This window comes from Bacillus rossius, chromosome 7, assembly GCF_032445375.1.
Source record: "Bacillus rossius redtenbacheri isolate Brsri chromosome 7, Brsri_v3, whole genome shotgun sequence".
Taxonomy (NCBI): Eukaryota; Metazoa; Arthropoda; class Insecta; order Phasmatodea; family Bacillidae; genus Bacillus; species Bacillus rossius.
In genome coordinates, this window is record NC_086335.1 from 60,847,905 (window position 1) to 60,872,211 (window position 24,307).

The following is a 24,307-nucleotide window of genomic DNA, read 5'->3' on the forward strand; positions in this document are numbered from 1 at the left end:
TGCGCGAATACATTTTGTTGTTTTACCGCTTGCAGTGCGGAAGAATGGTTATTTCCCTAATAAGTAGAGGGTGAACTTGTAAACTTTATTTGGCAACAGGATGGAGTTCCCCCCCCCCCCTTCTCAAATTGGAATCTCTTTGTACGAGAGTGGTTGAACTTCGAAGTCCCTGACCGTTTGTTTGGTCGTAATGCTCGAGACGACATAGTTCTTTTACACTGGCTTCCACGTACACCTGGCAAAACACCATGCGATTTTCTTTTCCCTTATGGGCTTTATAAAAGATAGTGTCTACGTTCCGCCACTACCTAATGAGAATTTCAAGAAATTCAAGAATTTCCGAAAGTCAGCTCTTTTTTTTTTTTTAAGTATGGGAATGAATTGGACTTAAGGTTGGATGTGTGCCGTTTAACTACAGGTTTACATATTGAACATTTGTAAGAAAAAACTAGGTTAGTTACCTTAAAAATTGAAGTTGTAAATAGTCTAAATTTGAACTGTTAAAATTGACCATTGAAACTAGAACATTCTTTAACGGACATCATGTCTTTTATTTATATATGTTCCAGGCATTAAAAAAAAATTCTTGAGTACAATTTTGTCTCGTTACTGACAGAAAAATATTTGTAATACCTGATTGTATTAGTTGTAAGTTTTCTTTTTTCCCCCCACATGTAGCTCTGCGATATACTGTACCAGCTTGTTTTGTGGATAGGAGAACCATTCTCGCTGACCAGTTGTTCTGACCAGTAGGAAAAAAAAATACCACGGCAACCGCCTGCCTTTATCACGGCTCGTTCCTGCGCAAGGAGAAATCTGAGAAGTCTACTCCCCCCTACTTCTTCTGCACTACGGTTTGTTCACTCTGGACTTGCGAGAAAGGACCGTTCATTCGAAACACCGCTTCCGTTTCCTACTCGGCAGGCGTCCCTACGTTCTTTAAATGAGTCATGCACTGGATAATTTTGATTTAATGCAGATTTTTGGACATACGCCATTGCAATCTAGTAATTTTTGTCATGGAAAAATTCCGAAAGTCGACTTTTATTTTCAGGCGTCACTAGTCTTGTTGGCTGTCTGTGCGGGAAGGAGGGATCGAGAAAAGTCGAGAATAATTTCTAAATAAAATTCAAATAACGTTAAAACTTGCACACAATTTTATATCACAAAAAAATGTAACTTTTTTTTTAGGGATTTTGAAATTGTTCTACTGTATCATACTTAAAAAGACTTGAGTAAGAAGAATAAATAATACTACCATTTTCTGCACTGTTACAGAATACTACGACGTTGCCCAGGCTGAACACAGGGTGATATATTGTCCGCGAGTTAAAGCAAAATGGATAGCACTACATGGCAGTGACATGGAAGTGACAAACATTTGCTGTTTCTGTGTCTATGAACTATGATTTTCTGTTTACCCTTGGCGATCGGTTGAACGGTTCAGAAGTTGATGCGCTGCAGCGCCATCTAGCTCTAGCGGCGAGTTAGTGGGAGTTTATCAACGTTATACATACCAACATATAGTTTTTTTCATGTAAATGTACAAATTTACAAATATATGTAAGTTACATGATATTCCAGTTCTTTTTACAAAAAAAATATACAGTGAATGTATGCTGCAGTTGTTTTGCAGTCTTGAAAAGCTGATAACATAACGATAAAAAGATTAAGAAGTCTAGAGACAACAAGCAACGCAGTAAATAATTTGGTACAAACACAAATATAACATACCTGGAGTGACTTGATGTAAGTTTTTGGACATACGCCATTGCTAAGAACTTTTTCTGTTGAAGAAAAACTAATAAATAAAATAAATAAATAAAAATAAAAATAAAAATACTCAAAAAAAGATACAAAAAACACACAAAATTAAGCAAACAATTGCTGTTGTCAACAAGGATATGAACACCACAAAATATTCCGAAACAGGAATATGGTCAGCAAACAAAGAAAAAACAAAGAAAAATGTACTAAGAGAACGAAAAAATCCCCACAAATGATGACAACACAAAAATATTGAAACCCAAAATAATTCAGCACAACAGTTGAAGCGAGACAAAAAACATGACAAAACGAAAAACAAACAAATACAATAGTTTTACCTAAACAGAAACAAGCGACGTTTCGGGAACTGCTATCTGCTCCCGTCCTCAGGCAGAGACGCACATGGTACGGAAACACAGGTGCTGTGTTTCCGTACCATGTGCGTCTCTGCCTGAGGACGGGAGCAGATAGCAGTTCCCGAAACGTCGCTTGTTTCTGTTTAGGTAAAACTATTGTATTTGTTTGTTTTTCGTTTTGTCATGTTTTTTGTCTCGCTTCAACTGTTGTGCTGAATTATTTTGGGTTTCAATATTTTTGTGTTGTCATTTGTGGGGATTTTTTCGTTCTCTTAGTACATTTTTCTTTGTTTTTTCTTTGTTTGCTGACCATATTCCTGTTTCGGAATATTTTGTGGTGTTCATATCCTTGTTGACAACAGCAATTGTTTGCTTAATTTTGTGTGTTTTTTGTATCTTTTTTTGAGTATTTTTATTTTTTATTTTTATTTTTATTTATTTATTTTATTTATTAGTTTTTCTTCAACAGAAAAAGTTCTTAGCAATGGCGTATGTCCAAAAACTTACATCAAGTCATGCACTCCCATTGCACAAATCTTTTAAAGATAACATACCTGGAGTGATTTTAATATGAGCTGTATCATCGTCAGACTGATTACATCAATCTTGCGCATTTTTCACAAAAAAAAATGTTTTACGTCGTTCATAATTCAAACAAACACCCGCACGCACAACCACTCACTTGCAACGCTATGTTTAGTTTTAGTGAAATAAGTGCCGTAGGGTATGTTGGCTTCCAAATATCCGCGTGATTTTAATACGACATTAATTAACTTGACATGGCTGTGAATGCCTAATTTTATATACAGTATTAGGTATACATTATAAGGATGAACTGTTATAAATTGTATATTATTAGTTAATAGTATAATTAACAGATGGCCTCTCTGAAAACAATCAAGCTGGGGCCCCATGATTAAAGCATGCTCAACTGAACAGCGCATTTTCCGAAGTCAGAATCAGTGACGAAATAAAAGCAGGCCTGTCGCTACAATCAGTTCATATCTTCGTGATTGGAAGGTTTATTGCGTTGTAAATTAAAAAAAATATCTCGCAACTGGTTATTTGTAACGGAGTCGAATCAAGTCGCGGCCAAAGTCCAAGAACAACGCTGTCGTCGATAGCCGACCAGGAAAATTGCATGCTGCCGGTTGCAGAATGATTGCGAAAAAGCCGATTGGATTTTGTAGGTGTGTCCTCACAATAGCTAGTTGTTGACACGGCACAGGGAATGTTCACTGTTGCAGCTTTCAAGTGATATCATGCGTCAAGGCTAGATAGCTGTCAACAACGCTGCAAGTTGGCACATCGCTCTTTTGTGAGCGCCTACTATGAAATATTTGCAGCTGTATGTACTCGCTGCAGGCCAATAAAGATTTCGTAACTAAAACTATGGTTTTTCATACATTCCGTTTCCTATTTAATGGGATTTTTCTTTCTTTATTAGTGTCTAAAATTATTTTTTAAAACCCAGCGTTGGTCATTACACAGTGAAAACGATTTATTTGGCGTAAGAATGTTTTTCTGCATAATATGAATAACATGAATAGAGACTGGGAAAATTCGCGGTTTCAATGACCTTCAGGATAGACTCCAATATCCTCTACACACTCAGGAAAATGCCAACTGTTCATTGGCTACTGACTTGTGAGTCGTCTCGACTGGGTGGCCTGTGATTCGACACTTCTATGAGTGAGGGTCTCTAATTGGCTCTCAGTCCTCCAGAATAACAGTGAACCAATGGCAGAAGCAGCACTAAGGTATAATTATTTGAATTTTAGCATAACACGAAATGAATCCGCGAACTTTTCAGGTCTCTAAACATGAACCACTGCAAAGTTATGTTGCTGCAAATAGCTGCAAAGTTGCTGCAAATCGTTGCAAAGTTGCTGCAAATAAAATTTTTGGTTGAAATATAGGCAGGTATTGTCGTTAAAATAGCGCAACAACTATACTAATATCAAAATTAATCAGCCATGTTGAAGGTAAATTTTTTGCTATCAATAATCATACTTAAATGTATGTGTGCTTCATCTACTTGGCTACCAAATGAATCCTCGAAATACTTGTGGCTCCGTCTATGCAGGTCGAATCTGGTTTTAAAAAAAAAAAAAAAAAAAAAACACGTAGGCCACGGGTTCATTTGACTGTGTTTCTCTTGGCAAGCACTGTACTGAATGTGGCAAGGTAGACACCCTCTTCCCTTGTTTATCCTTCTACACTCTACTTAACCAGATAACATATTAACGACATACGATTTTAAGTGCTTCCCAAGGTCGGTACCTATAAGCTTTCGAAGTCGGAGTGAACACCAACCGTCAGGTTAAATTTATTCGAACAAAATTCTAAAAACACCGTAAAACTTGTCGCTTTAATTTTAAAAAAATGGGGGGTAGGGAATAGTTGATACCCATACTTTCCATACATTTTTGTGATGTGTTGTTTCTCTTAATCATTTTAGAGAAATCATATTATGACAGCCATATCTTTACTGTGGCTTTAGAACGTAGAACTTTGTTCGCTTAAATATTATCAAAACGATTAGTATTATTTATTTAATTATAATTTCTCTATTTTTTTCAATGAACCAGCTGTTCATAAAGGCGAAAATAACCATAGTCATTTGTTGTACAAAGTTGCAATTTATTTCTTGTAGTATTACAAACTATTTCTTGGCAACTGTTTTCCAAATAAATCTTTCGTATAAAAGTACAGATAATTTTATTTTGTGTGGGCTCAAGAGTCATTTAAGGATGTATTTTTAAAAAAAAAATTTTTGGTCCCTGAAATCTAACACTCAAGACGCTCTCATATATTACATGATATGTTTACCTTTTTTGTTAAGAGAAACGTCGAATGCTTTTTAGCAAGTGGGTGTAAATTTACGCAGAGTTCCTGATTGAAAAATGGTTAGCTCAAATCATCGTAGAAGTTTTCCTGAAATGTGTTTTCAACTTATTAGCTCTTTAGAGGCCTTGGCCATTCGGCTTCATTCGGTACAACGAGCTGAAGAATACCTTAATCCATGTTTTGACGTGACAACGTCTAATAAATTAACGCCGGCCGCACGCATGAAAAAGTGTCCCGTTACGCACGTTGTCCCGTTACGCACATTTCCCGTTACGCTGTGTCCCGTTACGCTCATTGTACGCTTGCGCCGAAACTATCTCTCTTCCACTCGATTGGAACAACCATCGATTTGACATTTTCGAGGCACATTAAACTTGAAACACTCCCATTCGTTTCCTACTTTTCCTATTATCGTCCTATTCTTAACAGAATAACACAGATTGGAAGAAGTTAAATAGCAAACATGTATAAAAGTTATAGTTAAAATAATCTCTCCGTTAAAGTAATAAACATATTTGAATTAATGAGTGCAAATAAAATTAATTTATCAATTAAATTGTAGATTTCATTTCACTCCTTCTTTGTATCCATACAAAATAGTGATAATTCAATAAAAAATGATTCAATTTTATTCATAAAAGTATGCAATAATTTCATCAATGTTTTGTTATGACGTTGTCACGTTAAACTATCGTCCGTAAACCGACTTTACAGACAACCAATTATTTTTTAATCTTGCCTGTGAGCTGACTCGTCACCAGCCGCGCGCGCGTGTTCCAGGTCTGCTCGGCTGCTCAGGGCGGCCGGACGACGCGCAGCAAGATGGACGACCCCAAGATTCTGACGAGCACCAACGTACTCGTGCCCAGCGATGACAAGCCTGCCAGGAGACTCCGGCAGTATATTGCTGCACTGTCGGGTGAGTCTCGCCCGCCACCGCCTTACCGTTAAGGTGGGGGTCTCACACGCCATTTTTATTGAAGTTATACTTCTAATGAGACTTCCAACCAGGTTGCGTTAAACTTTTGACGCTCCTGGGGAGGGGGAATAGAAAGAGAGACAGAGCGAGAGTGAATGCGTTTTGCTATTGTAAGGAACTAAGTAGAGAGCAAGAAAAAAATAAAGATCCTGACAGTTTGTAGTGTCGCCATATTTGTTTCAATTTTCAATACCCTTTTTGTATATTACAATTTAAATTGCAGAAACAAATCCATGTTTCATAGACACATAAATAGTGAGTGTGTGTCATTTCTCTATGTCCACGAGGTCTCGCCGCGTCAATTTTCTCCTTGGGGCGAACCCGTCCGCTTAATTAAATAAACCATTTTTATCGTTAAATGATTTCATGATTTATTTTTTTAGTTTGATTTGATACAGTATGATTTCACTAAAAATCAATTTATACCCCTTCCTATTTTCATTTCCACATTACTCCGCGCACTATTTTTGCATGCAATTAAAAACTATTTTTTAATGATGCCAAAGAAGTATAACTTATTACGTGCGTACCTAAGTACACGCACCCATTTTTTTCTCTCTCCTCATTTACTAGTTAAAGGGCTCCGCCTGCCCGGGCACACACACACGGTGCGCAGAGCTTCAGGAAAAACAACGCGACTTCCAAAATACTCAAGATATCAGAGTCGGATCTGTTTACGAAAAGCATTTAAGAGTTCGCTGAGGCCTGAAAAAGTACTTTTGATTTCAGATTAAGTTTTTAAACTGTATTTGTAGAAGAGTTAAAATAGCAAAAAAGGCGTGTTTTCAGAGCAGTTTTTAGGCGTAAAACAACCGGTACAGATTCTTGAAACACTCAAGAGACTTGCATTACACCTTTATCTTCATTTCTCGGCCTTTTTCACAGTTATCCTGTGACGACGGGAAGACTGCGCGCCAGTTCAGAGCCTTGCGCTTAGAGGCGACACCGCGCTAGAAATACCAGCGAGCGTCACGCTTATCATCCCGCCTCACTAACACACATACAACCCCTGACGAGGCGGGCCACTTAAGGGCTAGTTTAACACTAAACCAAGTTTGCATTTGTTGTTATGTACCAAATATTTTTTACAGATGTTTCCTAAGCGTATATATAATGGGCGTAAGAGGCGTGCAAGTGTCTGAAATTGTTCTCACTTGCGCGCCTTATGTAGTGAATCTCCGTTTATGGGCTGTCAGCAGGTTTTTCCATCTCCGTCCACATTCTTTTGGCATATCGTGCGTCTTTGTTCACGAGCTTCTGTAATGTTATATTTCTCCGTTCACTAGATTATGACATGTTTCGCACCACCACTTACGGGTACCTGGCTTGTATCGTGTCTCAATTTATGGGTTATTATCAGGTTTTACATCTCCATCCACATGCTCTTGGCATGTTACGTGTCATTGTCCACGAGCTTCTGGTATGTTATATTTCTCCGTTCACTAGATTATGACATGTTTCGCACCACCACTTATGGGTACCTGACCTGTATTGTGTCTCCATTTATGGGTTAATATCAGGTTTTACATCTCCATCCACATGATGTTGGCATGTAACGTGTCTTTGTCCACGAGCTTCTGGCATGTTATATTTCTCCGTTCACGAGATTATGGCATGTTTCGCACCACCACTTACGGGTACCTGGCCTGTATCGTGTCTCCATTTATGGGTTCTTATCTGGTTTTACATCTCCATCCACGGGCTCTTGGCATGTCCACTGGGTTCACGGGGTTCACGCGCCTCCTCACTGACGGGCCGGCGGCGCTTGTCGCAGCGACGCTGGGCGCCTTCTCGCTGGGCACGGTGCTGGCGTGGACGTCGCCGACGAGCTCGCAGCTCGCGCAGTCCGACACCAACCACGACCCGCGGCTGATGACCCAGGCGCAGTGGTCGTGGGTCAGCTCGCTGATGAACGTCGGCGCGACCTTGTCCGTGGTGCTGGTGGGCGCCGCCATCGACCGCATCGGCCGCAAGTACACCATGCTGGCGCTGGTGCTGCCCTTCGTGGCGGGCTGGTTCATGATCGCCTGGGCGGACCAGGTGAGCTCCTCGCGTCCGCCTGGGCCGCACTGACGGTGTCGCTGACCAGGTGTCCCTTCACTACACTGTCAGAAATCGCAGGAAATATGGGCTTTTCAACGAAGAATTGAGCTACAATAAACTAAGAGTTCTTCGTAATTTAAAGTAACCACAGAACAAGGAGGGAAATAAAGAAGTGCGACTCCTACAGTGAAAACTGAAACCATGTTGCACGCGACATGTGTCGCTATCTGTTGGGCGGGCCCATAACTACCAGCAAATGTTTTTTTTTGCTATATTAAGTTATATCCTGAAAAAAAACTGATTAAATCGATGCGAAAATACTTAATGCAGTTTTATAATAAACCGTCATGTAATAAATAAAGGAGTAGGAGGTGCAAAAACTCATTGTATTACACACCACAAAACTAGTGGCTACCTAAATAGAGTGAATTTTCACTGGTTTGTTTGCCTGATAATAGCTTGTACATTACTTCTCCTAATAAATTAATGTAGTTATGTGAGCAATATATTATGAAAACTACTATCTAGCGGACGGGCCCATAACTACTTCAAAAAACTAGGTCTCAGTCTCGGTAATTAGAGTTTCTCCCCCATAAAAGTAACCAAATATTCGTAGAAGCCACGCCGTATTTCGACTTACAAGTTGTATGTTTCGTTCTTAACACGCGGACAAAAGAAGCGCGCTCTTGCTGTAGACTTTAACCAGGTTTTGAATTTTTGTTGATACACTTAAGAATATTCTTTCGGTATTCACGTTCAGCTCGGTGTCCGTGCATCTGCGAAGGTAGCCGTGAATTTCCGAAGGTCCCTGGGTAATTTGGAAAACCAGCTTTCTTCGTGAAGTTGAAGATGAATAAAGACCGCAGGCTTTCGCGGCCGTTGTCTGAAGTTTTGTGTTTGGTTCCCGGTTTGTATCCGCGTCCAAGGCGAATGTTACACCGACGTTTGGGTCGACGTTGCAGTCGCCATCATCAGGGTGAACCGAAACCACGGTGATATATTCGCCCTCGAACGCGGCTACAACCCAGAAGGCAAGCAAATTTAATGTAGTTGAATGTTGAAACTCTTACATTTTAAAATCTGTTTGAGGTAGTTTGGACAGTTCCTCAGTGGAATTCAACTTATTTGCTGCAGTTTGAAAAGTTTAATATGTAGAGTTTATACAGGGATATTTGTGGTGTATCCCAAATTCTCTTTCGGTTCGTTACCGAGTAGAGTTAACACACAGTGAGGTCTAATAAGCCTGACAATGTAATATTTTTTTTATATTTCGGGGTTTGTTCTGGTTTTTAGAGTAAAGTTTGTTTTTCTATCATAAAATGTAAATTGTCATTCATTGTTCGCAGTAAAATGTTCGTCATATATTTGAATATAAATAATATTTATGTTCAATGGTCATATGGTTGCGCAGAAATCCAGGAGGTTAAAAACTTATTTTGAGTGGTGTGTAGAAGAGCCATGTCGGAAGTTAGATCGTATCCACGACACTCACCAAAGGGAAACCTATGATTCGTGCATGTTCTGTTTTTTTTCTCGAGTTTTTTTCTTTCTTTGTTTAGCTAAACTTAACACATCAAATATTTGTGTTTAAAATTCCATTTATCATGAATGTACTGTATTTAGTAAGAAGTTTCTTGTTGATATGTTAAAACATTAGCAATTATGAAGGATGCCACTTCTTCTTAAAATAAAATTTAAAAAAAATATATACAAACAGTTGGTCGTCTACTATTTTAACGAGTGGTTAGGTTAGGTTTAAATATGAAAAAAAAAAATTGTGATATGAAAATGGTTGGTTAGGTTACTTAAGCTACATTAAATAATACTTTTAATATTGTTGACGGTTATTATTACCTGCATTTCAAATACTTTTAAAAGAGTGAACGGTTAGTCAGTCAGTTTTTGACGTGATAACGTCTTATAAATTTATGAACGCCGGCAGCACGCACGAAAAATTATCACGTTCCGCCTGAGCCGAGGTTGCAAGATCCGGCCAACCACCGTGCGAGAAAATCTTCTATAACATCAAACAAGTTAAGGCGGGCTTTTTAACTAATTATTCGTGACTATATTTAAACAAATTATTTAAATTAAACGTGCAAAAACTGTAAATAATTTTTGAAAATTAAAAAGTATGCAATTTTTCATCAATGTTTTCTTATGACGTTATCACGTCAAACAAGCGTCCGTAAACCGACTTTACAGACAACCCCCTTTTTATCAAAACAAACAAAATTATTTTACTATTTTGGTAAGGGATCGTCCATTAATCACGTGAGGCTCGAAAAGGGGGGGGGGGGGGGGGTCGGGAAAAATCTCGAAATATCACAAGGGGGGAGGGGGGGTGTAGAGAGATATCACGTGTATTTATTTTTTCGCGCGATTTCTACTAAACCGAAAAGGGACGCGTGACCTTGACTCGCCGTAGCCAGGCAACAATATCCCCGCCCGCCGCAACATGAACCACCCGGCTCGGCTTGCCAGTCGCCAGTAAGACTGTGATTTTGGTGCCGAATAGATGCGTAAATCACATATAAGCCTGCCCTTTATTATTTCTATGCCAGTGAGAATAAACCTGCAACCTTAATGTGTGTCTGGACATTTTTATCACTGCTTAATTTACCAGAATTAAATTAGATTATACCTATATTTAAACATAATATTCTGAAATTTTTAAAAATATTTTGTACCAAAAAAATACACGTGATTTATTGGGGGGGGGGGGGGGAGGGGTAGTCTGAAACCTCACCACAAATCACTAGGGGGGAAGGGGGGGGGGGGTTAAAAATTTGCTAAAAAAAACATCACGTGATTAATGGACGACCCCTAAGGGGTTAGGTTTGGTTTTATGGGCATAAAATGATGTCTCCAAGCGGTGAGAAACTGAGCGCGGGCAACACGCACGCGGGACTTGCACTCACGTCATGAAGACGTGCTTGTCCGGCCCACGCGGCGAAAGGCGCGCCCGGGAACGTGTCCGTGACACGGGTTTTTCTCGCCCCGGTTGCAGGACGTGCCGCTGTACTACGTGGGGAGGATCGTGTGCGGCATGATGGGCGGCGCCTTCAGCCTGTCCGCGCCCGTCTACATCAGCGAGATCGCCCAGAAGGAGATCAGGGGCATGCTGGGCGTCTGCTACCAGCTCATGCTCACCGTCGGCATCCTGTTCGTCTACGTCGTCGGCGGCATCGACGGTGGTGCGTGCTCGTGCCGTGAAGGGGGGGGGGGGGGGCAGTAGCGGATCCAGAAGGGTTGGGGGGCTAATGGGCTCAAGCCCCCTCCAAAAGCATCTGGATCCACTATTGTTTTAGTGTTTGCCTTGATAAAGCCTAGCCTCAGCTGGGTCAAGCCCCTCCCAAACCAATATCCTGGATCCGCCACTGGGGGGGGGGGGGGGGGGTTTGTGTGGACCGCCAGTCAGGACTTGGGCGTAGATCCCGTGGGGAAGGAGGCAGAACCTTTCTTCCTCCTCCTCCTCCTCTTCCCCCCAAAGAAACTTCACTGAGGGACCTCGCCTGCGCTTGCCGAATCGTCACTTTTAAAACAGTCAAACTGTGTTTCATGGAAATATTTCTGTACATTATAAAATTCTCCATTTCACTTAATGCATGCACATAGGCCAACGTATGGGCAGTATATTAACATACAAGCACCTTATCCAGAGATGAATTGTGTCTCTTTAATTTCCGCACCCCTACCCCCCCTGTTGTAGGCCACGCCTTCGTCCCAATATCTGTGAATTGTTGTAGTTGTATGTTAACCGCCTCCAATGACCCGCTGTCACCGGGACTCTGTCTCGAACTTTATGTAGACTTTTTTTTTTTTAAATAATTTTCTTGTCGTTGCTATTATATAAAAGGGCCAGTTCTGAAATTGTAACGCGTTACCTTCCTTGCACTGTTGTTACACGTATATCACCTTTATTTTCAAAAGATGTTCCGTTAATGGTAATATGATGTGTGTATGCAACGTCGCACGAGCGTTCGTTATTATTATCACCACTTGCGCGACTTTTTACAACCATTTATTACACTTGGTGAATATCTGTTAATAATATAGCTGACAGAACAACAAATGCAACGTTTTACATTTTCAGAAAGTCCTTAAATAATAGTATGAACGATGAAATGAAAAAATTATATCACATAGCGTATGAGCTTTAAATTCAAATAAAGAAAATCTATGTTTTGCTCAGTTCGGGTGTCTATCCTGTGTTTATTTTTAATTACTTTCTGGTGTTCTTTTTTATGTACTTAAAAGTCTACAACGTAAAGGTATTTGGTCTGTTTTATTAAAAACAGACTTCATAATACGCTTTTCATTTGGCCTCAACACAGCTGAAACTGAAATCCTATTAACAATTTATGTTTTGAGAATGCAGCTGCAGTCTGGATATCAGGAGTTGGTGTTGAGTGACAATGTAACCGTAGGTTGTCTTGCCATTTTGCAATTATGCACTAGACTAAAGAGAGACACGTGTGTTAGTGGTTGATAAATGTCGTACACATGGGAAAACTGAGCCTGGTGTCATGTAAAGAGTTTTGACTTGAGTAGTTGGGGAAATTTTGGTCTCTTATTGTTAGGGACCGGAAAAATTCACGGGTTCAATGACCTCTAGGATGAACTTTATAGTTCTACGTACACTCGGTCAAATCAGTGGCGTAGCGTGGGTGGGGCGGAGGGGGCGGCCCGCCCCGGGCGGCAGCCCGCGGGGGCGGGTCGCCGGTGAAGCGGGTTGAGATCTGATCTATGATTCATTCATTACATGTGTCAGACACACTATAATGTTCCATTTTTATCTAGAATTTTGCGCACCAACTATTTTTTAATATTTATTTAAAAGAAAAACTGCGAAATCACTGACAGAGCTCTTTATAACGTTTGTTTGTTTACATAGGAACGGCAACATCGCATCACGCCGCGCCGCCCGGCGCGCGCGTGCCGAGTTGAGCGGCACTCCTTATTATGTTAATTACTCATACAAAATCTTTTGTTTCACGCGTTGGCCCGTGTCGATGCCTCTCTTTCGCACTCATTGAATTTAGTACTACGCATTGTACTGTAAAGTTTGACCTTAACCCAGGGCAAACCAAACAACTTCCGCAAACCGGGACACAGTAAAACTCATATATTGCCCCGTACCGCGAGCGCAGGTAAACCCAAAAAAAAATATTAAAACCCAAACTAATAGCAGGCTTAAAAAATACTAATAAGGTTGCGAACAGTGAGAGGAGGCAGCAAGTTAAAAAGACACAAAATTTATATGACAACATTTAATATATATATATATATATATATATCATAAAATCGTTTCATCACAAATCGGTGCATCCATCATATAATACATACCCTATTACTACTTATAAAAAATAGCTATATAATAATACTAAAAAAATACTTTAACAATTCCCCCGAAAAATTATAATTTGATCATATACTTCGGAGCTCCGAAAATTAAATATAATTACCAAAAAGGCGTTAAAAATATATAAGAACATAACTCCGCTAGACTATCAAACTTGACTATATTGTCGATTGAACAAGAATTGGCTGCTAATATTGATTTTGACAAAGTTATTTCTGACTTCGCTGCTCATAAGGCCCGTAGAATCCGCTTGTAAAACCGCTCATCCTATTTTAACTTCAATAAAAGGTACCTCATTGCATGTGAAATTTAATTTTAACTAAGCACCTATAGAATGGGGGCGGCAAAATGGGTTTCCCGCCCCAGGCGCCGAGATGGCACGCTACGCCACTGGGTCAAATGTCACCCTCTCATTGGCTGCTGTCTTGTGGAGGTGTCCCAACGTAGCAGCCTGTGATTCGATACTGCTTCGGTTGAGTGTTTCTCACTGGCCCAGAGTCGTCCAGGTGAGTTGTGAGCCAGTAGCAGAGGCAGCACTAGTTGAATTTCAGGCTGTCGTGAAATGAATCTGCGAATTTTTTCCGGTCTCTACTTATTGTACATGAATTACTGGGTATCCTGCAGCCTAATATATTAAATGAATGGCAAGATGGGTAAAAGTATTTTCTTTATTTTTTTTTCCAGTGAGTGTGTTCGCGCTGACTTTGACGTGCAGCTTCATCCCACTCGTGTTCGGCGCCATCTTCTTCTTCATGCCGGAGACTCCGAGGCAGTACATACAGAAAGGCCGCATGGAAGAAGCGCGTCAGTCACTCACGTGGTTTCGAGGGGAGGAGTACAACATCGATGCAGAAATCCAGGTCAAAATTCTTTGATATCGTAATCTCCTCTTTCCTCCTCCCCCTCCCCCCCCCCCCTCCACATTTCCCTTCCATTTTCAAGGCTCCGTTGTTGACGTAAACCAGTTCGCAGTATATCAGAATTATTGAGGATTTGTTTTGTAGATGGAAAAAAATAAATATTTATGTAAAATTACAAATGTTTGAAATTTGTTTTACATTTAAACGAAAACAACTATCACTACAAAATGGTGGTTGCAGTAATACTGTGTTTGGGTTCTTAACCTGGTACATATGCTTTGTGTTGTCCCAGTATCTCCAATAGTTAAAGTTATTTGTAAATATTTCCCCGAATAGCTTTCCAATATTAACTGCGCACATTTATAAGCATAATAAAGAAAGTCAAATTATTAAATATTCTATTATCTTTTGCATGGTTTAAAAAAGATTTCTGCTTGAATAAACATCATTTGAAATATAAAATTATGCGTAAATTTTCTTAAGAAATACTCAGTATTAACTTTAAAAAAAAAGGTATTTCATATATGAAAAAAATAACCCTACAAAGTTACAATATCTCTGTTGTAGTATTACAAACTATTTCTCTGCAGCTGGTTTCCGATAGAATATTTTGTAAAAGTACAGAAAATTATTTATTAGGCAGCTGCTCATCTGTTGTTAAAAGAAAAATACATAAAATAAAGCTATTTCTTTTTAGAGAGAATGCGAAGGATTGATTGACTTTAGTTTTAACATAATGCTACCTCTAATGCATGGCATGAGTAGAGCGTATAGGCTTCGGCCTGAGACGCACTTAGATTCTCTTCCTAACCCGGGCCCCTCCCATACACACTTAGTTATTAGTTAGGGTAGGAAAAAAACGGGGTTGTCTGTAAAGTCGGTTTACGGACGATAATTTTACGTGATAACGTCAAAAGAAAACATTCATGAAAAATTGCACTTTTTTTTTTAATTTTCAAATATTATTTACAATTTTTGCAAATTTAATTTAAATTAATTTGTTTGAATATAATCACGAACAATTAAGTTAAAAAGCCCGCCTTAACCTGTTTGATATTATATAGAGGATTTTCTCGCACGGTGGTCTGCCGGTTCTTGCACGCTCGGCTCAGCCGGAACGTGACAATTTTTTCGTGCGTGCAGCCGGCGTTCGTCGATTTATAAGACGTTATTACGTAAAAAAAAAAAAAAAAAAAGACGTTTTAATACGGCCTTGAAATTTTACTCCCATCGTGCCCACAATAAATTTCACTTGGAAACGTGTAACAGCCGAGTGCTCGTGTCAGTTGTTTGGACGTGTGTCGACCGCCTCACGGGGTCGGTTGTTGTACGTGCGCAGGAGATAGAGACGGCCGTGGAAACGACGAAGGCGCTGCAGCTGTCCTGGAGGGAGTCCTTCTCGACCCCCGCCGCCAAGAAGGCCCTGCTGGTGTCCCTGGGACTCATGATATTCCAGCAGCTGAGCGGCGTCAACGCCGTCATATTCTACTCCTCCGACATCTTCAAGGTGAGAACCGGGAACCGGCGCCATTGCGCTCAACCACACTCACAAGTGCGGGCTGGGCTGTCTCATTTCCCATTTCATTTCATTTCCCGTTTCATTATATAGTGTAAAATGATGCGATGGTAGACGTGGCTGCTCCAGCAACGAAATCTAGCGGCGGGTGCGGAAACTACGCGTGATTCACGTTAAATAAATGTAGTTGAAAACACAATTTGCATACATTTATCACTCTCTGCATTATTTTTAAGAATTCTACGTTAAATTATTTGTCCGAGTTTCGTATTTCTGGCGAATCCGAGACTTGGTGTCTGACGGGGCTGGTGTCTGACGGGGCTGGTGTCTGGCTGTTCCCGCAGGATGCCGGCAGCACCCTGGCGCCGTCCAAGGCGTCCATCGTGATCGGCGTGATCCAGGTGATCGCGACGTTCATCTCGACGCAGGTGGTGGACCGCGCCGGCCGCCGGCCGCTGCTCATGGCCTCGCACGCCGTGATGTCTGCGTGCGCCATCACGCTCGGCGTGTACTTCCACGTGAAGGAGGACGTGGCGGGCATCGGCTGGCTGCCGCTGGCCTCGCTGTGCGTCTACATCGTGCTCTTCTCGTTCGGCGTGGGCCCCATCCCCTGGCTGATGGTGGGCGAGCTGTTCCCGGCCGGCATCAAGGGCGCCGCCAGCTCCGTCGCCTGCCTCGTCAACTGGCTGCTGTCCTTCGTCGTCACCAAGTTCTTCGTGGACATGGTGGCGTCCATCGGGCCCGACTGGACCTTCTGGATCTTCGGCGCCGTCCTGGCCGTCGGCACGGCCTTCGTGTACTTCGTGGTGCCCGAGACGAAGGGCAAGACCCTGGAGGAGATTCAGGCGGACCTGGGGGGCGACAAGCGCAAGAGGGACCCTGAAGAACTCAAGATGCCGCACCTCGACAGGTACTGAGCGTCTCTTCGCTTCGCCGCGTTGCCGTCGTGTTCATAGACATTTGACTGAACTGACTTCACACCAAGTCTTTCGACTCTGAATTTAGTTGAATACGTTTAACCCACATGAAAACGCAACTTAATATTTTTTTTAAGTTAAAGTGTACTTAGCATTCAACAACTGCTTAGCCATCGTTAGTACATTTAAGAAGTGGCAGTTCGAAGTGATTTGTTATTAGTACTTACGGGTAGTTTTGAGTAGTAGGTTAAATGTCTAAGTGATGTTTGAATGTTGTTCTCTAAGTTAATTATTTGTAATTTTTGTGTGAATGTATGTCGTTCTGTGAATGTGAAAGGAATTAATTTTTTATGAAGTTCTTTTTTCCATTTTATCGAATTCAAGTCTCTACATTTGAGTTTTCGTGTTATTTGTATATTGCCAAAATACTATCTATGTTTATGCGTCTTGCGGATAAGTTAACTGGGCATTTCCATCGCTGCCCAAAGTGCGAGTGATCTGGCAGTACTGACCAGTGTTGTTCGTCAGCGACAAAAAAAAAGTTGTCTTTCCTTTGTGAATGACATGAATTGATAATTGATGTCACAACGCTTAAGTCAGTGATTTGGAACTAGTTAGTATTTATCCCCGTACACGTGATTCTGCATAAAAAAACAATCAAAACAATAAATTTAAGTACGTAGTATAAAGTACTGTACAGTTATTTGGTTTGTAGATTTGATTTTATTGAATATTGTTAATGTAAGCGGTCTTAATAATACTGCATGTGTAGGATCTTGTGTGCTGCCACTGCAAAATAGTTTATATTGTTTGCATTTATGGTGTTCGTCAGCAAAACACCATGTGATAAACTTGTACCTGACAAGAAAGTAAAATCATGTATTTATGATACTTCTAAATTATCAATTACTTTGAAGCAATTGTGAAGGATGTAATAGGCATGACGTTTTTGAAAACATTCATACCTATTTAATATTACATATGATCCCATTTATACATGCACTGTTAACTTTATTCAAATTGTTATGATCTATGAAAAAAAATATTTTTTAACAAAATTAAATAATTTATTTTTAAAGGTTACATGTATGTACGGGTTCTATCACAACACAGTGCCCGTTTTTGGGGAAACGGTGGTAGTGTACACAAGTTGCGCAGTTATCGCTTAAAATAATAGGTTCAAACTGTAGTGACGAGTCGAATCTCAAGTTTCTCAAATCCGAATCTCGAATTTGAATTACTAAAGTACCTCGAGTCTACATACCCCTCAAATATGAATCTAAGTCTGAAGACAAGAAATAAAAGTATTGAATATTGTGTTAGAAATTTCAACCCTTTAAATTTTCTTTCCAACAACTATGTTTCCAGAATCTATAAACATCGTAAATTTACTAAATGATTTCATATTAAAGGTGTAATATAACGACCAAGCAGAAGTCAGAATTGAATTTTTCAAATTCACTGGATTTCCTCCAATATTTTTCTTTAAAACTTTTTCCTCGAATTTAATTTTCTTTTTGAAATACGTGAGATTCGATAGAATTCTAAGGTTCAAGGATTCGAACAGTTCAACCCCGGAGTTCAAACAGGAGTTTAGCAACCTGTATGAAACAAAAAAAAAACTTTAAATGCAAGGAAAAAAAGCTCTTTTATGATAACTAATCCTCTGACCAGCTCAACCAAACACAGTATGCACTGTTTTACTTGGACAAAGAAAATGCATATCTCCACGTGGTCCCAAATTTGTTTTTACCAAAGCAGTACATAATAATTTTAATTAGTATATATTTTATGCCATCCTACTCACGTGTCTTTCAATGAAAATAAATCACAGCGTACCTATATGTGTAAAAAATTGTAAAAAAAAAGTACATTTAATATAGGAGATTAAAAAATAATACTCAATCAACATATTTTTTGCCCCCGTAAATTTGGCAATACTACGCAAAGTCACTGTTTCTCATATAGTAGCTAAAACTTTGAGAAACAGTCGATTTACCTACATAGTGACGACTAGAGTACAGTAGTTTATAATTATATAAAGTTTTTTTAAAGAATAGAAATGTCTGATATTTACAAATACCTAGGCAACCTTCTTTGTTGTTTAAGTTATAAATCTTAATATTAAATTTGTATTTTTTAACGCAAGTGTGCGTTTTTCTGAATACAAGCAGTCATTACTATCACTGTGACATGTGGGGAGCATTATTTTAATTGTGAATAATGCTTACTTTTACGGAATAATTTGTAGGCAGAATGTTTAAAATTTAACATCGATTTATTTCATTGTGGTTTCAATTTGTTACTGCTTTTCAAATATTTTTCTCTGGTCATGTTAAATTAAAAACGTTGTATTGCATCACTATGTAATTCATTTTTAATTGAATAAATAAAATTATGTGATTTTTAAACTGTTTTTTTTTACAAATTTTTTAAGAAGCAGTTGCGGGAACATTTAAGTATATTGAAAATAATTAAATGAAGCTTCTACTTAAATGGAGTCTCCTCTTGTTTGTAATTAATTTTCTGGTTGTGTTAATGCTGTTTGGATTAGGATTTAGTAAAGTGTTTTACTTTTTTTCGAAGTTCAACCACCAAGGAGAAAAAAAAGAGGGTAGTTTGGTTTCATAATAATAAACATCTCCAAAACTTATAAAGCATGAGGTAAGGTCTCGATCTTGAAGGTTTAAATTACTTCTCCATTGTTTAATATTTATCTTTGATAGGTAAATTTTTATTTAAATACGTATCCAAGACCTTATTTAACTTAGAAAAATTATGTTCATTATTTATTTATTTTAATGGTCTGTGACCACGAATGTGAAACTCGTGAATATGTGTACTGTATGTACGTGGAACTAATTGGAGGTCTGTCTAATTACAGCCAATATTGCACAGTCTTTGAAGAAGGGGGGGGGGGGGGTAATTTAGCTTGAGGGGTGGGCTACAAGCAAGAAAATGAGGAAAATGTTAAGGTGCTGACCTTAAAAACGGCAGCCATGGGACTGTCGACAGAAGTGAAAACTTAAAACTATATTTAAAATGTTTAATATGACATCATTTCTACGTCAAATGTACGTAAGAAAATGATTTTGGTATTATATCATTAGCCTGTCGGTGCCGCGAACCCATAAGTTTTGCTTCAAAATTAGAAGAAATAAAGTTTTATCATTAAAAAAAAAGAAATTAAAAACCACAAATAATATATATATATATATATATATATATATATATATATATACACACACATACCGATAAATGGTTGAACACACAACATCGGTATACAACCACTCACTAACTGATACACACTAAATTTGCTCATGTTGAAATAAATATTTTTTATTTGTCTGGATGTTATACTGCTGTATATATACACACAGCGGTTTTACAGAAATAATATTTTTAGGAATAAAATTCATATGCCTATAAATATTTTTTTCGTCGAAAACTTCTAAAATACCACATATCAAAGGTATTAGTCAATAGTTTGACCAAAATTTAAATGTCAATAATTTTTCAAGAAAATATATACCGATAAATGGTAGAACACAAACCATCAGTAAACAACCACTCACTAACTTATACACACTTAATTAAAATATATTATGTACAAAAACAAAACATTTAAGTGTTTGTTTGAGCTTTATTTACAGTTACTAAAAACTAAACCGCTACAAAACTACAAAAAATATTTCTGCAAAACTCCGTTCCCCCGGAGAAACCCCCGGAATGGCCGCCGCATGGGGAGCCCAAGAAAAGAAACGGGCTCCCCATTTGGAAGCCACCTGGAAGGTTTTTTTTCTGTTCCACCCACCGTTTCTTTGGTAGCCTGACTTGTTACAAGGGATTGTATTCCTACCAGAGAAAATGCCACCATTTCGTCTGGGCAATCCGCCTTGGAGGAGCCGGGGCGCGAACCCGGGTCCTACAAGTCACAAGGCAGGCGCTCTACCCCAGAACCAGAGTGGTAGAGCGGATACTTGCAGTCTTCTTAACACTGACATGATATTCCACGAGTTTACTGTAGTTTAGTGTCTCATTAACACGTGCAGTACGTGTGGTAGGTAACATCTATCCTCGGTAACGAACAAATTTATGTATTCTTATGTTGTTCGTTCAGCATGAATTATGTAATTTCATAGCAGTGAAAGATAACTTGTAAAACAGGTCTAGCAATTTTTTAGTTAAGTTCCTGCAAACAAACTTACAGTCCCGCTGTACAATAATTATATAGAAATATAGACTAGTAAAAAATTATTTAAGAGCTTGCAATGTCGATGGTAAAGTTATTTTGAAATAAATGTTAAATATTAAAAGAGTGTGTTTAGTTAAAATATTTTATTTATTTGGTTTTAAAGCCACAGAAAAGTTAAATTTTTATCTCTTTTGGCTTTCTCATACGGTAAATTGAGTCTTAGCTTTGAATAAAAGAGGTGATTTTTTTTTCTTCTTATTTTGATCCAAAAAAGGCCCATGGCACAAATAGCCCCACCTTACATATACATATATGCGGGAATGTAATATTTTAGTGAGAAAAAACTTGATAAAGGGGTGGAAGTTCGAGGGCCTTTCTAGGAAAATCTGAGAAGTATGATCCTAAAAAATAATAGTAATAAATAAAAAATTAAAGCCAACCTATTAACTTAGATTTCGGAGAATATTTTCTAATTTATGTTAAGAATTCTTTATCTGATAAATTACACTCGGGTTAATTTAATAAATTCAAACAATGAAATTCCGGTGAAATTACGGTTGTATAAGGGATCATGATTACTCAATTGAAATCGAATGGTATTGGCCAGCACTCTAAATTATATACTAGTAACAATTAAATTCTCCTTTTTTCCCACCAATATCCACAAATGTTTTACATAAAAATAGACAACAAAAATACTAGAAAAATGAAAATGAAAATTAAAAATTTCACGAGTTTGACCGGCCCCGAAGTTTGACCGAACTAGCGAAATGCGCGCGCACGCATTTTTTTATCGATGCCGCGATAAGATAGTTCGAGTGAACTGTGTACAGGCGCGGGAAAAACAGTTCGCGTCACAGTAGTTTTTATCTTACCGCCCCCTCGAACAGTTATCTCCCAGTGCTAACCTAGCAAATGGTCCACCCTCCAAAATTTTCCACCGGACATAGACCCACCAGACAGATAACCGGAAAACGCGACCCGTTAAACAAAGCTCTGTCCGTCCTGTCGCGCGCCGAAGGTGTCCTCCGCGGGGGGGGGGGGGGGGGGGGGGGGGGGGGGGATGTTGTTGTATGTAGTGATGGGCAGAACGGATCTTTTGACCGAATCGGTTCTTTTGGATCAGTGCCGTGAAATGATTCGTTCAGAACGATTCGTTCATCTCGGTCAATTCGTTCTTTTCTGTGTATGGGATCTGGCTCTTTTATCAGGTGTCGTAACTCGTTCATCCTTTAGAGTATTACGTACGTGTTTTTGTATTTGAATTTGAACATTGCTTTCCGTAACCAGTGAATCACAGTTGCGTGTATGAAACAAGATTATTTATATTTTATTACTTTTTAAGTTACAAATATTAATATATAGGCTATTTACACTCTAGTGACAGTAAAGTGTTTACATGTAGACCAACACATTTAGAGAAAAAAGACAAAAATTTAATACTACTACTGCGATTCAGTATGAAGAGAAACAAATGAAGTACATTAATTAACCCAAAAATGGTAAATGTGAACATTTGTAGTTACTTTCCCTGTTATTTTTTAATTCATACGTTTTTTTTTTTTTTTTAGTTTTTTATTTCCAAATTTGTGTATGTGAATGTGAAAAAGCAATTTTAAACCACTACTTAACAGTTGACATTTTCAGGTATAGATAATTTTCATGTTACCCTATTTTATTTGATCAGTTATCGTTTGCTCTTGTGAACATGCACACGCTGTGATTACTAATTCTTCAGACTCCTGACGTCATGAATCATTTCACGAACGAATCAGACCGGGCGCGTGGCCGGTTCTCTCATCTCGTTCTCTCGTTCTCTCCGCGTTTTCGTTCTTCCGAATCTTTCAAGGTACCGGCTCTCAAAGAGCCGGTTCTTTACATCGCGAACGAATCGCAAGATTTCGTTCTCTCAAAGATTCGTTCTTTTTGAACGAATCGTTAACGAACGACCCATCACTAGTTGTATGTTGTATAGTGGCGGGCAAATGTCTTGCGAGCCTGGAGCCATGTCTGATCGGATCGGACCGCCAGTCCGACAGTCGGCGGGACCCCGCAGAACCAAATACTGCCGACTCGACACGGCCCGGTTACACACCAACTCAAAAATATTTACCTGCCCAACATGCCTGCACAGATAAAAAAAATATATATTCGTACTTTTAAGGAAAAATTCCTTTGAAAACCAGTTACCAAGAAATAGTTCTTAATACTAGAAGAAAGATGTGAATTTGTACAACACATGGCATGTGTTAAGTACTTTTTTTTTTAAGATAACGCCGAGCATTCCTTACAAAAATTGGCATATAACTGTATACTTTAATTGGTTTCGTTCAAGCATATTTTTTAAAAAACCATTTGACTTTATTTTGTTGTATCATGTGCGCAGTTCATACTGATAATATATTCAGGAACGGTTTACAAATAACTTTAAACATTGGAGGCACTGGGACAACACAAAGCATTAATGCCCGGGTAGGATTTGGAACCAAGTATTACTGCGAACATTATTTTGTTGTTGTTATGAAGTTGTTTTCATGTAAATGTACAAATCTAAAAATTTATCCAAATTTAGATTAATATTTTTGTTACATTTTTTTTTTTTTTTAACCAGTGTTGGACAGCAGTCATAAAATACAATCGGACAATGCCACCCCACTCATTAAGGAAGAACACCCAACAGGAAAATAGAATATTCAGTTTTTATTGTTTGTGCAAGCATATCTCAGCACCCGATACGTCACCAACTGTTTTGTCTTGAGAAGGCTAATGCGTTCGTCTGTATTTTCAGAAAACCAGTTAGATTTCATCTCTGGGTTCGGTATGAGCGACGTTGATTATCTGTTTAGTATCATCATTGGGCTCCTCTGTCTTTCGCTGTGCTGTACAAAGCTGCTTTTTTGTTCTGCATTTACTGGTTTTGATTAACTATTCTCATCGTTGTCTGCTCTGTGTTCACCTGAGATGGGATTTTGCTTTGACTGACAATGTCTTCCTCTGAATTCTTTGAGCTAGCTTTGCAATTAATTAGCATTTGAATTCGGCTGATGTTGGCTTGTTTCTTATGTGTTTTGTGCATTCATATATATTTTATTTTTTTTTAGTTCCTTGGGTTTATCTCTATGACAAACAAGTAGTATAACATAGCCGGTCCGAGATCTGGGTTCTTGGTGTGGATTGAAGATTGTTGGTCCGCCATCTTGGATTGTGACGTCACGGCGGCAAAAATTCCTCAAAATTCCTCAAAAATGACTCAAAATGACTCAAAATTTCCCGTTTTAAGAAAAAAATTTCCCGTTTTCGAGGGAAAAATTCCTGTTTCGAGGGAAAATTTCCCGATTTAGTCCTTAAAAATCCCAACGGCTAGAAATGTCCTGATAGAGACTTAAGCATCCTTAACTCAAGCCTCAGTTAAGCCTCTATCAGGATGTGACCTTGACCTTTGACCTTGACCCCGACGGC

The 24,307-nt window shown here is 38.9% G+C and overlaps 1 protein-coding gene across 2 annotated transcripts in view; it reads left to right on the forward strand.

The window, feature by feature from the left end:
- Positions 1–19,064, forward strand: part of LOC134534161 (facilitated trehalose transporter Tret1-like) — a 42,809-nt gene extending 23,745 nt beyond the window's left edge. The window contains exons 2-7 of one of the 2 annotated variants that reach the window (XM_063372299.1): positions 5,754–5,892; positions 7,727–7,992; positions 11,006–11,192; positions 14,045–14,220; positions 15,560–15,727; positions 16,081–19,064. In XM_063372299.1, coding sequence (XP_063228369.1) covers positions 5,796–5,892; positions 7,727–7,992; positions 11,006–11,192; positions 14,045–14,220; positions 15,560–15,727; positions 16,081–16,653 — 1,467 coding nt within the window. In that variant the 5' untranslated portion in view covers positions 5,754–5,795 and the 3' untranslated portion in view covers positions 16,654–19,064. Of the gene's footprint in view, positions 1–5,734; positions 5,893–7,726; positions 7,993–11,005; positions 11,193–14,044; positions 14,221–15,559; positions 15,728–16,080 lie in introns of both variants that reach the window. The other variant, XM_063372298.1, reaches the window with a different exon arrangement.
- The last annotated feature ends 5,243 nt before the right edge of the window (positions 19,065–24,307 follow it).